The sequence below is a fragment of the Trachurus trachurus genome (genome assembly GCF_905171665.1).
Source record: "Trachurus trachurus genome assembly, chromosome: 1".
In the NCBI taxonomy this organism is placed as follows: domain Eukaryota; kingdom Metazoa; phylum Chordata; class Actinopteri; order Carangiformes; family Carangidae; genus Trachurus; species Trachurus trachurus.
The window spans coordinates 12,930,592-12,948,729 of NC_139891.1; the positions used below are offsets into that span (position 1 = coordinate 12,930,592).

The 18,138-nt window shown below is 43.0% G+C and overlaps 1 protein-coding gene across 1 annotated transcript in view; it reads right to left on the bottom strand.

Annotated features, from left to right (window-relative positions):
• The window catches only part of ube2o (ubiquitin-conjugating enzyme E2O), a 33,560-nt gene that overhangs the window by 7,157 nt on the left and 8,265 nt on the right, over nt 1-18,138 (bottom strand). The window contains exons 2-15 of the mRNA XM_084001405.1: nt 9,166-9,225; nt 8,635-8,745; nt 7,809-7,906; nt 7,596-7,659; nt 7,168-7,311; nt 6,364-6,473; nt 6,011-6,161; nt 5,221-5,278; nt 4,176-4,338; nt 2,943-3,098; nt 1,507-1,661; nt 1,008-1,120; nt 694-822; nt 68-157 (exon numbers count right to left, since the gene is read on the bottom strand). Of these exons, the coding sequence (XP_083857531.1) occupies nt 68-157; nt 694-822; nt 1,008-1,120; nt 1,507-1,661; nt 2,943-3,098; nt 4,176-4,338; nt 5,221-5,278; nt 6,011-6,161; nt 6,364-6,473; nt 7,168-7,311; nt 7,596-7,659; nt 7,809-7,906; nt 8,635-8,745; nt 9,166-9,225 (1,602 nt within the window). The remainder of the gene's footprint in view (nt 1-67; nt 158-693; nt 823-1,007; nt 1,121-1,506; nt 1,662-2,942; nt 3,099-4,175; nt 4,339-5,220; nt 5,279-6,010; nt 6,162-6,363; nt 6,474-7,167; nt 7,312-7,595; nt 7,660-7,808; nt 7,907-8,634; nt 8,746-9,165; nt 9,226-18,138) is intronic.

The window sequence follows — 18,138 nt, forward strand, 5'->3', positions numbered from 1 at the left end:
GAGACCGTCAGCGACACACGTCTCGCAATAATTTCAAAATGTGCAGTGAATGTCATCAAACATTTACCTGTGGCAGGACGATGGTCATGGAGTTGTCGGCCCACACCACCTCCACTTTGCTGCTCACATCCACCCTGGACACCTGACCCACTGAAGTCTGACGGAGGGGAGAGGAAAACATTATACAGTATATCAAAAAACATATTGCATGACAACAAGACCAATAGAACTAAGACAACGATGTTTATAGTCTGACAATATTGTTGGATATTGTCCTCTAGCTACCTCACTGCCGCACTGTAGTTGCACTATACGATATTTTCACAATTGTTATGTTTGCACTTTTGTTGACTGTTTTTATTCTGTTTTTGTACAGCCTTTTGGATAAAATGTTTTTTTTAATTATTAAAAACAACATACTGATTAGTTCAACTGAATATTCTTACAGCCGACACAAGCACAACTTTGACATCTCAGTCTGAGCAAGATTATTGTTATTGCTTATTTACATTTATTGTTATTGCTTATTTGTTGATGAGTTATAATGTTACAGTATGTTTTGTGTCAAAACTGTTAACCTTACTTCATATGTTGTGTCTTACATTTGCTCACAGGCTAGTGATGGCAGGTTAAAAACATGACCACGTTCAGTGCAGTTCATGTGAAAAAAGGATTTTTTAAAGTTGTTCTCACCTCGTTTTCACAGTCGTTCTGTCCGTTCTCAGAGTTCCATATCCTGATGACGATGTCAGTGGTGCGGAAATGAAAATCTGGGTGATCTGCGATGTCGTACACGCTGACGTCCTCCTCCATACCAATAACCTTAATTAAAAATAAAACCACCCAGGTATCAAGACATGAAGACAACTAACGGCACATGATTATATGTAGTGAAGTTACCATGGTTACCACGGACAATTTAATCCCCCCCCCCCCCTCCCTCTCTAACACACTCACAAACACTCAGACCATTAAGCATAAACACTTGTCTTGTTCTCCTGACTCACCTCCACGTCGTCACTGGAGGAGTTGAGTTTGATCCACTTGACGACACATGTTCTGCCCTTGTGATCGCCAGACTGGATGACACCGTACACCCCTGGGTCCTGGAGGGCTTGGGCTGAGGCAGGCAGACAACCACAAAGCACAGCGTCAAGAACAAAGCCAGGCACCGCTTTCATGTATTTCATTCATTGCATGTTTTTGTCTGGAAGAAAATGGAAACTGGCTCTAAATAATTTCTCCAGTCCAATTCTCAGACACACAAGCTCGGCATTGTTTCAGCAAGTACTGTAACCTAGATAGGGAAGGTGCTGCTGTAGGTGGTGGAGTGGCCTCTATATATAAATATATACTGTATATAAAAATATCATCACCGTCCACAAGGACAAAAATCTGACACATGCTGCTGCTTCACTCGTCCAAAAAGTCAAACTGAAGAACTAAATCAACAAATCATCAAAGTCATCATTATGAAAATATTGAATTAAATTTGATTTTCCTTACGTCGTTTGTCTACTACAAAGTCCCCGGGACAAAATTCATGGCTGTCGAGGTGCTGGATGGGGATGAGGTCGTTTGATCGGATCCCCTCCTCCACTCGCCCGTCCTTCCACATCACATCAGCCGTGGTCTTTGTGGACACGACTTCCACTGCCACTCTGCACACACACACACACGGATAAATCAGACTTGTATATTGTGTTTAGTGGCTCAGATGTGAATGTGTATGATTATAAAAACTAGGCCTTGCTTTTTTTGTTATATCAAGGACTGTTCGCCCATCACAAAAGAAAGAAAAGCTACAGTGTAATAGGTCATTCCTGCTGCTATTTTCCCCTCCACTTACAGTCTTCTTATCTACTGAGCCATTTACAGTATCTTCACCCGGCCACTACATTTGTCTCTCTCCTTGGCGTGTGTGCTTCCTCTATCTACCTCACTGCCAGCCTGCTCTGCTCTTTAAATCGCTTGTTTCTGGGTCATTAAATTTCAGCTTGTGGAAAATTAAACTATCAAAAAGGATGTCTGATTCATTCATGCTTGCACCTTAGCCAATGTGATTCTTAGCCAGACAGACACTGACTGTCTCTATCTTGCTCAATGGAGGTGAAACACAATGACAATTGAAAAAAAATATTTTACTTAGGTCTCCTGTTGAGCCTCCTTTCAATTACTCAATGCAAAAAACATATAATTAAATTATGCACTCGCAATCAAGTGACAGTGATGACTACAAACTGTTTGACTGGTAATACACCTAAAATGATCTAGCTCTAGTACTGCCGTCATATTTATTTTGTCTGACATCTTTTCATTTACGGTGAAAACTGAATCATGCCAACTGAAACTGTTGCCATCAACCGACACTGAAGACTTACAACTTCCTGCTTTGGAAAACGTATAAAACATTGCTTTTGAAAAAAAAAATCTAACCTACATGGCAAAGAGCAGAAAACCTGCAGTGTCATGGTGCCTTTGGTTGAGTACAACAGTGTGTGTGACGCAGTGTAGTTGAGGAAATGACACAGTCAGGAGTCTGCTGTGAAAGTCTTGATGTGCGTGTTGTCAAGCTCCAGTGTCACTGTCAGACAGATTGAGACATGAGCCACCTGACAAACAAGAGAGAGCCTGAACAAACAAGACAGGCTCAGCGTTTTCTCCAGGAAAAGCAGCTATTGGCTGCTTTCACAGTCGGTAACAGATGATGTCACTGGTCTAATTTTTACTCCAACTTCCTGACACAGAAGCAGGAGAGGAGGTCACTAAATGTAAGGGAGTGTTGGGAGCACAGGCACTAAACCATCAGTCTTAAAGATCTGCCAAATGTCAAGACACTGAAGTTGTTCTTCAGACTTTTAATTTAACAGGCACTGGTGAGAAAGAAAAGAAAAGAAAGAAAGAAAGAAAGAAAGAAAGAAAGAAAGAAAGAATCTTCCCACCGGTCTCCAGGCTTGAACTCGCGGGAGAACTTGGTCCTCTTCTTCTTGTGCTTCCTCTTCAGGTTGCGGATGGAGAGAGGGATGCTCTTCTTACGGTTTGTTCCCAGACCTCCGCTCTGAGAAGAGGCTGTGGAGCTCGCCGATGATGTCAGAGAGCTGCAGACACAGTCACAGTCACAGGATGATTATTCAGACAACATCACACAGGATGTGTTTTGTGCTACAGGTTAAGAACCGTTAGACTAAAGTAAAAAGTGTTTTGGATCAAATATGCAGCAACATGTGGATCCTTTCCAGGATCAACTGATGAATGTACCTCAAAAGTGTCTTCAAATGATAAGCTTTGTCCAAACAGCAGTCCAAAACCAGTAACAGACAGATATAACAGCCAACATTCACCGCACAGAAATAATTTCTGCTGAAAAATATGATTTTTAACTTTTTCTCTTACAAGTTATAAAGTGTCTTGTTGAGGCGATGTTTAAGAGACGATGATTCAGCTCTTATTTTTTATGCTGATTTTTCTTTTATGCTGAACACACTCACACTGTAACTTTTAGAGATGTGGGTGAGGCACCCAGCCAGGCATCTGCCTTCAGCTGCCAAAGTGGCAAACACATTTTCATCACTCATATTTAAACTTGTCCTGTTTAACTGAATCCAACATTTCAGTAATGAAAAGGTGATAAAGTATAATCAAATATAAACCTAATTAAAGTGTGTGCCGCGTGTTAGTGTCTGTCTCCCTCTGTCTGCATCACACACAAACACCCTCATGAGAAGGATTTCATTAGCAAGTAGCTTGACTTCAATAGTACAAATTAAATTTAACAAAGCATAATTGACATTGAGAGACTAATGTTATTAGATTCCCACCATGCACCTGCAAAGTAACACACAGAATAATGAGCTATCATTCCTGCCAGAGTGGGTCATTTGACTTTAAATAAACCGCTGTGACAGATACACCGGAGACAACTACAGTAAGATTTTAGCCATTGACACTGCAGGTGAAACCTCAAATGGTTACCAGCCTTGGGTCGACTCCCCTCAGAGACAGAAAGGAGAACATTTAATCTTCAAACTTTTTGTTGCTGCACTTTTGCATCAGTTCACATCAAACTTTACAAAATCTCACATCAATAAACTCTTAACTTAATAAACTCTTAATGGCCAAAACCTGTTTCTCATTCGGTGCCTCTCACATTTCCACACAAACAAACACCAACAGACCTGGTGTCATCAGTGTCCTCTGCAGCCTCGTCGTCAGCGTCCTGCTCCGCGTGCTCAGCGGAGGTGTCGTTGGTGTGCTGAGGGTCTGGGGGGTTCTGGATGGCCACCACAGGTCCGTTGTTGTTGGAGTGAGATGAGTCCGTCTGCTCTGATTTGTGTTCACCTGGTGAGAGACAGTGAAAGACGCATTTTAATTTAAGGTGTGGAGGGAAAAAAAAAAAAACGCATGATGATCATAAAGGCGAGGTCATGTAGAACAGCTTTACTGATGTTCACACAGCTGGAAAGGAAAATTTCACATTTAACAATAGAGACACAGTCATCCTCTATTTTCCTGAGTCATGCAGCTAATGTACAGTTGAAGTGCGCTGAAGTTGAAATGAGTCTGCTCCCTCTGTGCTGAGCTCCATTTATGAGAAGGACTGGCCGACGTCTCACAGGAGCTTTGCATGGAGAGATTTAGTTTTCAGCTACTTAAGAGAGGACACAAGCAAAAAGTAATGGTCATTTCACTGACAATGATAAGTGATGAAGTGCTTTGTGTGTGCATGGTGAGAAATGTATTTTAGGTCCTTTTTATACTGATTGTTTGACATTCAAGTGTTCACTTTAACTCCACGTCATCTGCACTTGCTCTTATTTCTGTGTAACTGATGTAATGAGAGATTGAAGGCTCCGACTAAGGACCATGTGTCAGGTGTAATGACCAGGGCGACAGTGTTCACAGAGACAGGCAGGTTCATAACATTCAGCTTTAACAACCCAAATGGTAACAGGATTTCTGAGGCAGAAACTGACGGTTCAACATTTAAGAACAAAAAATACAAACTTATGGGTACAAACTTATACTGTATGTAATAAGTTAGTAAGCAGTCTAACTCTACATTTTTGCACATCTATTTCTGGTTGAGAAACTCTTCAGTCTTGCCGAGTTCATGACAGAGGCAAAACAGAGATGCCGTCAACATTAGAGAGCAGGAGTGTGTCTGTGTGTGTACTATACTATATGTTCCTCTGGTGTTTTCTGCAATGTGTCGCTTGGTACCTTGTGTGTCGGCGCTCTCCGTCTTCTTCCCCAATTCCTTTTTGAACATCCTTTTCAACTGCAGGAAAACACACACACACACACAGAGTGACAGACTGAAGATGATCAAAAAGACAAGTACTGAGAGCCTCTGTAACCAACATTCAAGGAGACTTTCTTAAAATATAACCGACACCATAACCTCTGCTGTTGTGTACAACAGGTGATTTTCAGTTTTAATATTCTCATTGGCTGAGTAGATCGACATTTTTTGAAACAGTTTACAACTTCTTAATGCACAATAACACAAATAAACTAGAAAATTTCCTCTGGGGAAATTTTGAAAGGCCCACGGGGCTACTGCCGGTTTTGCCATCTCTGTCAACATGGGAATCAAACCCACGATCTTAAGGTCAAGACAGAGCTGATCAGACAGACACATGATCATCTTTCTATAAGCACTGATATGGAGGAGCTGTAACCATATTAGGTTAACTGTGTGTGTGTGTGTGTGTGTGTGTGTGTGTGTGTGTGTGTGTGTGTGTGTGTGTGTGTGTGTGTGTGTGTGTGTGTGTGTGTGTGTGTGTGTGTGTGTGTGTGTGTGTGTGTGTGTGTGTGTGTGTTTTGATATATAAATTCTGACTAGTAGCGAATCGAAAATCGTCCGGAAGATGAAGGAGAATAATAAAAAGAAGAAGAAAAAATCCACACAATAACAGTAGTCCCTGCAGCTATTTCATAGCTGTTGGGACCAGTGCCCGGTGCGATTGCCCGTGGCCCTAATTAATCTACAAAGACGCGGTAGCCACACCTTTCTGGCCACAGGGTCTTCTGGCAGGACAGTTGCACCCTCGGGTCCCTCACAGGTGATGCGAGTGGCGTCTCCCTTAGCAGGAAAGACATAGAGAGCCCTCTCTCCCAGCTGCCTCTGGGTGTGGTCGTAGTAGCCCAGACGTCTGACCCTAAACACAACCAGGAGAGTAATGTAGCAAAATACATTTGTATGTTTTCTGTATTTACACTGTGATTCATTGACATCCAGTCAATAAAAACTGATATCTAGGAAGTGCTGAAATGTATATGTATATTTTATATAAATTGTAAGAGCTGCAGGAAAATAAAATGAAAAGCAATTGTTAAAAAGTCCCAAGGACCCCCCCTGACCTGCAGAGGTTCTCCTGTGTGATGGTGGAGGGAGGCGGGTAGACGCTGTCAGAGCCTTTTGGGGAGTAGCTCTTAGTGATCCACGTCACCTTCAGTTCAACCACCTTCACCTGAGGAAAACACAGTGACACCACAGAGATCGATTAGACAATTTAAGATTAATGACTAATGACATCTCCAATTTATTCAACTTTTGATTACAGTGTTGCCCTCACTGGTGTCAATAACAATTCTCTCTACTACAGAGTTGGATATTAGGCGTGGGCTTTGGGATCTGTAAGTAATGTTGCAATATTTTAAGCTATATCGTGATATAGCCTTTGACCCTGTGTGATCTAGAGATTTGGCATTGATTGATCGCACAGGGTAAAAAAAAGTGAAACTGTACGTAGAAACACAGAACTCCAGCAGCAGCAACACAGCTGCCGTGTACACTTCATGTAGTGTTGGATTTGTCTTCCTTCCGTCTCTAAACTTGCTTCGGCACTTCACTTGTTTCACTCTCTCTCCACTTCCCTCCTCTCCAGATACAATCGTACACACCTCCTCACCCACATCACACATGGGGAGAGTCTCGGAGAGGGAGACCAAAGGAGAGAGCACGAGGAATGACACTTCAGACTGTGTCTGAAAACAATGATGTGCCAATTTATACTCAATGTTTCTGATGTTGTTGCTCTACACACAATCTACGTGGACCAAGCTGCGACACATCCAGCATAACAAATTAATTCCCCATAACATGTACGATACAGACGGTAAGTACAATATAAGGGAAAGAGAGGACCACAGTCGTCGTCTTACCTCTTCTACCACCACTCTGAACTTGCACTTCCTGCTGAGGACAGGCTTGACCCCTGACAACCACTGTACATTAGAGAAGACTTTGGCTGGACCAATCAGGACCTGCCCTGGGTAGAAACCATACGCCTCGTCGAAGAACAGACCCTGAAAAACGACACAGTAACAACAATTTAACAAAAACAAATCAAGAGTGCAGAATATTTTATGTATACTTAGAAAAAGTAACTCTGAAACGAATATCTGCATGATACTTGAATAATTGTTTCTAGGAATGGCTGTACTCGCAGTACCGTCTTTTACAGCCAGTATCAGCATTTCCAAAAGTGACCCGACCCCAATTAACAGCTGTTCTGTTTGACTTGCAGCAGCAGTGAACTTATGGAAGTGAATACACCTGAAGTGACAGATGAGCGCTGGTGGCTACGTACCGAGTCGCTGACATGTGGACAGACGTCGTAAAGCTTGGCGCCGTCTTCCACACTCATGGAGCACCTGGAGCGGGGCGAAGACAGACACAGTGGGCCGACGTTCACTGGATTTGGCATTGATGAACGTGTGCCAGCATGCAGACACACTGACAGGCTACGACATGGTCGCAGTACATGCTGGATAATCACAACAGACACACACACACACACTACCTGGCTCCGTTGGAGAGCTTGAGGATGATGTGATTAGTCAGGTCGTACACTTTCCCCAGCCAGAAGTCGTAGGCAATGTAGTCACCGTACATGAAAGACTGAAGAACACAATCAGGAAACAGTATTACATTTTATACATTTATGATGTTCAACATAATAATGAGGAAGTAGATGACAGTTTCCTCTACATGACTATGACATAATAGTGAATAGTCCTGTGAGTGTGGCCGATGTTGTTCTGGCCTGCCCTGAGTGGGTTTCGAACCCGGGTCTCCCGCACTTGGCAAGTGGATTAGCACGTCTTTTTTTTAAATGGGTGAGTGTGTTTAACTTCAGTACCGCTAGCCGCCACACACTGTCACTTCTCCTTACTGGTACCTCGTGACTGTGACTATACCCGCGGACCTCCATTACATGAGGAGCTTGAATCATTATATAACACCTCTTTATACCATGTGATTCATCAATCAAATAGGTAATCGATTACGATTTCCAATGTACTTCGTGATCGTAAAGGTAACAACATAATGTGACACATTTCCTGCCTGTTCTGCTCAAGAACAGACACACAACCTCAATTTTTAAAAATAATTTGCAGGTAATGGTGTAATGAGGGGTACCGTGTAGGTGTTTCTTTAAAATATCCTGGTATTAAGGGTAATGGCAGGTAATTTTAGGAAACCAGGAGACATGTTCGCAGGAAAATTGCAGGAAAAGATGGAGCCTGTTGCAGTAATTTCCTGGAAATCATTTGGTAATTTACTCACTTGAAAGTTTCACATGTGTAAAGTGAACACAGTTAACTGAGATCAATTGTTCGCCTTACCCAGATGTGCTGCAGGTCTTGGCTGTTAACTGGATACATGATACAATTTGTCCCCACGAGTTTCACTGCGCACTCGATGTCAATGTTGGTCACAATACCACACTGGTTGTCCTGGAACGCAACAAACACAGGTTCAGCACATCTCTCACCAGAGGAATTTACATGACAGTATCCTGTCTAGCAACTTGCTCGTATGGTGGTTAATGAAGACAACAACATTTAAAGTTTAATGCTGTGTTAATATTCAGATTGAGCTGTTGCACTGCACTGACACAAAGAGCCTCCTTTCAGTCCTGCGTTAGAAGTCGACCTGCAGTAATATTCCAGTCATGTCTGATGCAGCAAGTAGCACGGAGCGGTGAACAGTGACATGACTGACAATGGGAGAGCTGATTGAAAAAGAGCTGGAAGTAACAAGACAAAATGAAAGAGGTGAAGTGAAAAGCAAGAGAGGGATAGAGAGCCAGAGAGAGAGAGAGAGAGAGAGAGAGAGACGCAACAAAAAAGATAGAGGCTGGGGATTTCACTTACATTTGAGTTGTTTCGTCGCACAATGTCTCTGATGACAATGGAACGATCTTCAAGTTTCAGCTGTAAAAGGAGGAGGAAAAAAGAGGAGTTAGAGAAAATGGAGGCTGACACAGCTGGATGCCCTCACCTTTAAGACACCTTACACCAACACCCACTGAAACTGGATCATGATACACATACACAAAATGCACATCGGTGACCACGTGATGGACCATTCACACTTGGACCATGACAATATAACTGATATGATTTGTCACACCCTCTTTGTGTCCCAGCTCACAGCCATGACGACTGCAACATGCGCAGTCAGCAGAGCCCCAACGCCCCCTGAGAGCAGATAAAACGGTTTTGTCGTCTAAACAGAAAGACACATTTTGCTGAGCTGGCCAGCGTGAGCCTCTTGTGTGAGAATCCAGCAGCCTGATCAACGCTGAAGGTGTCGGTGCACACATTATCACCATCAATTATTTAATCAACACGGGCATAAAAATAGAATCTGGTGAAACAATATGGTTTACAACAACACAACAGACAGATTAATGTACAGATGAAACCAAAACCTGTATTGATCAAGAGCTACACGCCCAGAGAGAGACAGAGGGCACAAAACAGCAGCTGTTGGGCTAAACTTGGCATGAGCCAAACTCCCGGAGGGAAACCTTGTTCCTGACAACAAGCTAGGTTTTGCTGTGTCACACTGTTAGCAAGCATCCACACCTTAAAACAGGCCTCAGTTTTCAAAAAAATAAAAAAGGGGAGAGAGGAAAAATTTGCACGAGGCTACATTATTGGGTTCTTGTTGTTTGCCACTGAGACAATGAAATATAATCCAGGAAATCCAGTTATAGTGACACATGTGAGTTTGAGGGCTTATCAGACACGAAACAGTGCACAGCACTTTATAATACGACCGGATTTTACAACAACCAGGAGGTAAAAAAGCAGAATACAACATCATCATCCTGCAGGATTGTGCACTTGCATGTATTCGATTGGCCACAGCTGCGTCTACCTGGATGCATCGCACTGCGCACCGCTCTGGCAAAATCCTGACAAATCTGTGTTTTTCTGCCAGAACCTGGAGCCTTGTGTTCTCATTGAAAATAACGAAGAGGATATGGGGCTGGATGTGGGTCAAAATAGGGCATCTGTGAGACTAGCAAAGACTGTGTGACAAAATATCTTTAACATTACTTCTGCTGGTCTCAGGTCTGTATCCGAGCATCTTCAAAAACTTTCAGCTCCATCTCACAATCTTAATATGGGGATGGACTTTTCTCAAGACACGTTATGAGATTTATATTCTCCGTTCCCCAGGTCAAAAATGATGTTATATAATAATACTACTATCCTCCTGTGTTCATCCAAATCCATCAAGAGTATAAACCAGCACACTGAGCACAGTGATCGTGCGTATTTGCATTAGGCCTATCTCTTAAGAAAACAATCAGTATATTAAATTCCACCAGCAACACATTTACTCTACTTATCGTACTTGAAATTACAACTGAATTTCACAACACAGCATTTCTTCTTCAGCACCGAGCCAGGAACCAAATTGGACAACGCGTCCAAGCCCTTCAGGTCTCAACAGACAAAATGTAGTGATGTATATTTCTGTTGTGAGGTTTCCCCTCTCCAAAATCCTGCCCAAAGTTTCATGAAGCAGTTATCATCCATTTACCACTCAGGACAAGAAGCTGCTGCTCTTTTTACCTTATAGTGTCTCCAGGATTCAGTCCTTGGTATCAACACTGCTAATCACAAGATAAACATAACCATACCAGTGGGTTTATTGACCAAAACACTGATAGCAGATCACTCATTGAACAGGAATGTAAAATGGTTCATCGTTACAGTCAATATCAGCATTAACAGCTGGAACTTAGAAGTTGAAAGAAATCTTGCAATGTCAACATTAAACCTCTGACAGGGGTAAGAAACGTTTTACTTCCATTTCTATCTCTTCTTTCCTCTTGTCAGTGAAGTTAGCATGTTCATCAGCTAGCCAGCAGGACGATCTTGTCACTATCCATCACTGTAGCATCCTATTTTCTTGTTATATAGAAAGACTAAATCGTTCCATGTTTTCCCATATCCCATTTTGTAAACTGTTTTCTAGTCTGTATACATCATCTACTGTATTCCACTGGGTGAGGGATCCTTCCTCTGTTGCTCACGTTGAGCTTTCTCCAGTTTTCTTGGGAGTTTTTCCTCAGTTGATGTGACGGTCCAAGGGAAGAGGATGTTGTAATGATGCTATGTAAAGCCCTTTGAGACAAACTGTTGGTAAAAATGGGCTATACAAATAAACTTGCCTTGCTTTGCCTTACAGTCTGACAAGTATGACAACCATTAGTCAGATGATATTTTAGTTTTTCTGATTATTCCTCCTTGCATATATTGTGTTTATGTTGTGCTTGGTCTTATACCTACTGAAAGTCCTACAGGCAGAAACACTGTAAAATCAACAGGCCAGCAGAAAGCAAGAGAGTGCTTTTCACATCTAATTCTCCAACCCTCTCTTCCGTCTGACCTAAAACTAATTCTAAACCCTTAAAAACAAACTGGATCTGTGGGGACGGAGGGTTTTAACCTTAACCACCAAAAACTGCTTCATCCCAACTGGACCAACCATCCCCAATGAATTAGTGTTTTATTTTTTCAGTCAGACTCATACAGTACACACATACAGTGTATACACTCCTGGGTCCTTGGCAGTGCTTTTTGCTGTGTCTCACTGTAACCCTACTCCACTGAATTCTGGGAGAGGAAGAGCCATTGAGTGTGTGTGAGAGTGTGTGTGTGAGTGTGTGTGTGTGTGTGTGTGTGTGTGTGTGTGTGTGTGTGTGTGTGTGTGTGTGTGTGTGTGTGTGTGTGTGTGTGTGTGTGTGTGTGTGTGTATGAATGTGTGTACACTGTACAATCGATGGGTCGTCATGTTGCCTTGTAATCTATTAAACAGCAGTCTGTCTGCTCCTCGTGTCTCTACTGCTGGGTTAGAGTCTCACTCACATACACACAAACACACTCCTGTCTATTTCTCTGCATCTAAACCTTTTTGCTAAGAGAAGCTGAGAAGTACAAAACATTTTGAAATTAATTCACACACACACGTAGCTCATCTCATTAATATTCTTTCAGTGCCTCATGCTGCAGGGCACTAGTGTAACGGTAGATTTCCTCACCAGTTCAAAAACGCTACCTTTACAATGTCTTTTCCCTGGGATTAGGAAAGAGCAGACAGATCATAACACCACCTTAGACACACTGCTGCGCAGCACATACACCGACAACCACAACAGAACCTTTACTCTCGGTATAGATTATGACCAATATGTGAATCTGCTCTGCTTCAGCTATTATGTAATGGCTGGTTGTGGTTGGCAGTGATATAACCCTTACACTCATTATGTACAATTTTTGATTCAAATTTAATGATGCATATCTTGTAACTGTATCATCTAGATATGTGTTTTTTAAATTCTGTCAGGGCAGCATGTCCCTGCAGCAGGAGTGATTCCTCTCCGGGAAGAGACAACAAGCAGCCGAGGGGGAATATTCATCTCAGAAATGATAGGGATATGAGGTAGAAAAAAAACTAGAATTACACCACCTAGTAGAGTTTCTTCATGGTACAGATGGAGGAATTTCTCGGGGATCAGTCAGTGAGTGACCTCAAAAGGTAAAGTTCAAGTTATTTTACGCCAGTTTGTGTGAGGTAGTCATCTCTAATTCAGGTTCAATACCTGCTGTAGACACCACTTGGAGTGCTCTCAGTTAAAAGAGCCGACCAGGAGCACCAGCGGAGTAGCAGCTGAGCTCTGCCTATGTGTTGCTATGCACAGGGACATGAGAAAAACATGTTTGAAAAGGCCCACAGAATAAAATCCAATAGGTAATTTAAACTGTGATATCATGGGAGAGAGGTGAAGTCATCACTTTGTACAATCTACAAAAGAAGCAGATGCCCATTGTCCCGCAGGACATTTCAGGCTTCTCCAAGTTCCTCATGCACCTGAATGTGTGTCTCTATAAAACACCTTGAAACCAAAAATCTTCTAAAGCACACAGTCTCTCCCAAACAGCACATGCTCAGACTGCGTAGCTGCAGAGATTTATGTATCTCTTTACCGACACCTTCAGTTTCAGACACAGGGATATTCTACAGAGCAGAGCCCTCATTAAAACAAGACTTAAATCCTCATTTGCCATGCATCCTCAGTCACACATACTGCATAAATGCTAATGCACACTGCAAACTGAACCGATATCTAGGCAGCTGGGTTACAACAAAGCAGCAGACTGTTGCTGCGGCTCATGAACAAGATGAGACAGGAGGCATTAAGGCGGTGGTGGGCACAGTCAGACAACAAAGAGAAGAGACCTTTGCATTAATGGATATACATCTGTGTGCATGTGTCTTTGCTGTAGCTGCTACACATAATTGCCATAAATGCTAGTGAAAAATAGTCAATGTTAATATTTTAAGTCGACCAATCCTCTCCCATACATTGATTTATCCGTGTACAGTTGTCACTGTTGACCTATAGTGTCTCTCTTGGGAGAAATTCAAATCCCTTCACTAGAAGTTCTCTTTAACTTGTATGATTTTATGATTATTCTTTATGCTGCACAGTGAGATCATGATCAGCTACAAACATATGAAGTATTATCTCCTATGCAAGTGTTCATTAGCAGTGAAGTGTGAGAAAATGCTTACAGTAGGTCAGAATTTGGGCTTAATTACCATGCCAGTGGGTCATTCAGATTCAGTCAATAGATTATTGGCTAGAATAGCAGTCGTTAGTGGCAGCACTAGTGTGGAGACAGAAAGCAACCTCCACTGCCTCTCCATCCAGGCTGAAGAGGGAGACAGGGTTGGCATAATTACACGAATCAATGGGGGACAGTATTTGCTTCGACTTCCTGGCCTAATTAATACACGTCATTATTCAGGTGCTGCACGAGGAGGAGGAAGAGGGAGAGAACGAGACACTGCAGAGGACTGCAGCTCGGGGCCACGCCTGTTCTCCACTCTGACAGTTGGTTCACTACGCCAGGCTTTCTCATCCTCATCATGTGTCTCATTTCGAACAAGCGACCCAATTCAAAAAACACAAGAGAGAGTCAAATGGATTCAGTATTAACAGGTGCACATGTGTTTCTCTCCTCACACACCTCCCTTTATGTACATTTATAAGTGATATTCCACCCACAGATACTGTTAAATATCGATCAGTTGTAACAACGGTGCAGTCATCATCATGCAGCGCTACACCCTGCATCTCATCTTTCATCCTCCAGCAAGTCGTGGTTCTGCTCCACAACCAGGGATTTGGGGAATTTTTTTTGTTATTTTCTTCCAAGAAGTGTAAGCAAGGCCTTTTAAGAGAGGCTCTGTTGAGTCCTGTTGATTGTTCAGGAACAATCTATTTTTTTCTGGGAAATATCCCCAATTAGCTTTTTTATGGGGCTTTCAAAATTACATTCACACCAGATTTTGTTCCCCTTTAATTTTTGTGTGGAGCAGCAAGAGCCATCCGCTTCCAGCTGTTAATGGCCCCCTGTCTATTTCACATAGATTTCAATCTGAATCAAATTCTGAGGTTCCTGGAGAGGACAGTGGGGGGCTGATCACTAACACAGGAAATACTAGTTGCTATTGCTAATATCCTTCTTTTGAAACAACATGGGGAACAAATACCTACCATAGCAGTGAAGAAAGGATACTGCTTTGTGGTTAGTACAAGGAAAGTGATGGAGATATTTTAGAAAATATAAAAGCTTTTTTCTAGACCACTGCACACAATAATTCATTCCTCTGAAGTCCATCTATGTGCTCGCTGTGCCCTAAACACATATGGCTCCACAAGCAACAACAAAGTCAATACTCATTTACAAACCTGTCAGGTTTGTATGTGTTAGTTTGCACACACCTACCGCTCTCCTACTGGTTTGGACAACTGCTGCACTTCCTAAACAAAATGGACGTGAGGTCATCATCCTGGACAATGACTAAGCAAAGATGACGATCTTTAGGATAAATACTAAATATAGAAAAACATATGCCCGAAATCCTTTCTTACAAAATTTAAGCAAAATGAGATATAAGAGCATTTCCCTAAAGGTGAGGAGCTAAACATAAAATCCAAATCAGGCCTGGGTTGATGTAGCTATAAACAACTGAAACATCAATCAATCAGTCCTCACACCCTCATACCTTCGTCTCACGGCTGCAGGACAGCGCTGTCTGGCTGAGGGCTATTGATTGGGACGCACAGGAAGGGTGCACAGCTCTATTAAAAAGAGAGCAGGCTCAAGGCCTCCTACCAACTGAGACCACATGGGAATGAGGAGGAGAACTAATAGCACACAGTATCTATTATGGAACAGTCTCCTTACTGAGTAGTTTGAGGGATGAAACAAAACAGGAGCAACCGAGAAAAGACACAGGAAGGGGAGGAAGGCACTAAGGGCTGCAAGACACACAGCCGTACATTAGGAGGTGGGGAAAGAGCATAAACAAGCAGAATGTGAAATCAGAGAGGAAAAGATGTGGTCACAAAGAGGCTGAGAATATAAGATGGAGAAAAAGAGCAGGAGACGAAGGGATGGGATGAGGGATACTCAAGAGAGTCAATCATGAGGATGAAGAAATAGAATCGAAAAACTGAGGAGAGAGAGTGCAGAGGGGAGGAGGGTAAAGGGAGAGGTAGACAACATGTGACGGGGAGAAAATGAAGATGAGCAGCGCACAAGGCACAGAGGAGACAGCAGGCAGCCCAAAAAAAAGTGGGAGATCGAGGCAGATCCCAGGAGAGAGAGGGAAAGGGAGAGAGAGAGAGAGAGAGAAGGGGGAAAGGGAGCAAAAGCAAGTGCCAGAAATAGAAAAAAATTAAAAAGAACGCAGCAAGCACAGCAGATAGGGAGACAGAGTAAGGAGGGGAAGTTAGGAGGGGTAGAGAGAGAGAGAGCAGACAGTCTCCCCACTGGGCAGGGCCAGCACTGCAGAGGAAAGAGGGAGGATGAGAGGATGAGGGAGGGAGAGAGAGAGAAGAGATGGGAGGAAAGATGGCTGGTGGGATGGGTGCAGGCTCCAGCAGCTAAGCAAGTGACTTCATACACAGAGTGATAGCGGATCATATGGGATCCATTATCTCAGGGCAGGAGCTGGACGTCCATCCAGTTATGAGGAGGAGGAGTTCATATGGGTTAGTAGAGAGAGAAATAAGAGATGGTTTGAGGTGAACACAGCAGTGATAGAGGGAGGGTGGGAGGGAGGAAAAAGGTGGAGCTGGCGGGGGAGGAAGATGAGGGAACAGGGAAGCAGGGGGGAGGGGAGTTGGAGCATGGGGGAGGAGGAGCGATACGAGAGGAGACGGGGGTTAAGGGAAGAGCTCACGAGGTGGAGGGAACTGACGAGGGCTGAGGAGGAGGAGGAGAGGAGGACCATCCGTCATGTGTGGCCCTGTCGTATTAGATTTACAGGAAATACAAGCTGCTGACATCATCGTCCAAGTGGTATAATTACAAGTGGTAGATGGAGAGGGGGGGGGTCAGGTGCCGCCAGCCCGCCACTCCTTAAAAAAGTCCTAGTGGAAACACTGGTAGGGTTGTAGATCCTATTCTGGAGCATTTTTTTTTTACAAAATTCACACTCTTCACACTCCGATTTGCAACCTATTAATTACATTTTTTTTTTTTCCTGGGCTCTGGAGGTGTGGCTTCAGAGAGAAGTCTGAGGAAAGGGGGCTTGGACTTTTAACTTATGTATTTTCAAAATGTGGCCTGCTAGAACCGTTTTTCAGGATCTCCAACCCTACCATTAAAAGATAAAGACTTTACATGGTGGGAGAAGAAAGTGGAGATTAAATGAATAGGGAGGGAGGTGATAGAGGAGGTGGAGGAACAGATGAAAATTGGATCGGATTGCCAAGAACAGAAAGTGGATAACGGGACAAAGAGGATCAATGAGGTGACAAGTGCACAGAGAGCCCAGTTCACAACTTGTCGCATTTCACACTTTGGTTCAACAATTTAGTTTCGCTCCTAAAAGCATTGAGCCCCATGAGGGGAGGCTAAGAGGTTAAATAAATGTATTTCATCTCCTCTCCTTTTGTCATTTCGCCTCTTCCTTCACCTGCTGAGCAGACTCATCACCTCTTCACAGGGTGACATCCTCTGTCACACTGGCTCATTGTCTGATGACAGACACACAATCTCAACCGCCTGAGAGGGCACTGAGGTATGAGACGAGAAATATGACGACATGGGTGCAACAGAGTCACGCTCAGATTTAGCACAGCACAGTGATCGCTGTATGATAGAGGAGCAGATGTGAGCAAATCGACATGTAAACAATGTGTTTCTGTTTCATTTCACACATCAACTGCAAGGCTGAAACAACCAGCACATTCTGAACTGCTTATAATAATGACTAATGAGTGGTTCATCAATAACACGTGGACTGAAACAATCAGTTTTTTAGTTTGTTTTTTCTACTACTACGGTAGCCATCTTTCTCACACAGTTCGATCTAGTCGGCTCAGTGCCAAACTTTCTGTTATCATTTACAGTACAGGAAAATAACAGTGCTTTCTTCTTCATTTGAATGAATGTTGTGTACCATCCAGAGACTTACTACAGGAGAAGAGGAACTGCAGACCAGTAACTAAAATAGAGGTTTCAGTCGCTTGTAGCTCCCCGAGTGGGAAATCTCTGTCATACAGTCACTCATTTTGATGAAGTAAATGCATTAGAAATGCAAAGATGTCGGCCATTTCTGATCATCATGACTAAACAACATCAACTCTTACTTTTAGCCGAAGCATGTGGCTGCTGACCAAACCTGATGCACAGTGCAGGTGAAGGGCTTATGGTTGTTTGTGTGCTTTTGTGTGTGTGCTCGCATGTTCCTGCTTGGCACCTGTTCAAAACCATAACTAAGGCCCAGACGCACCAAAGCGCTGT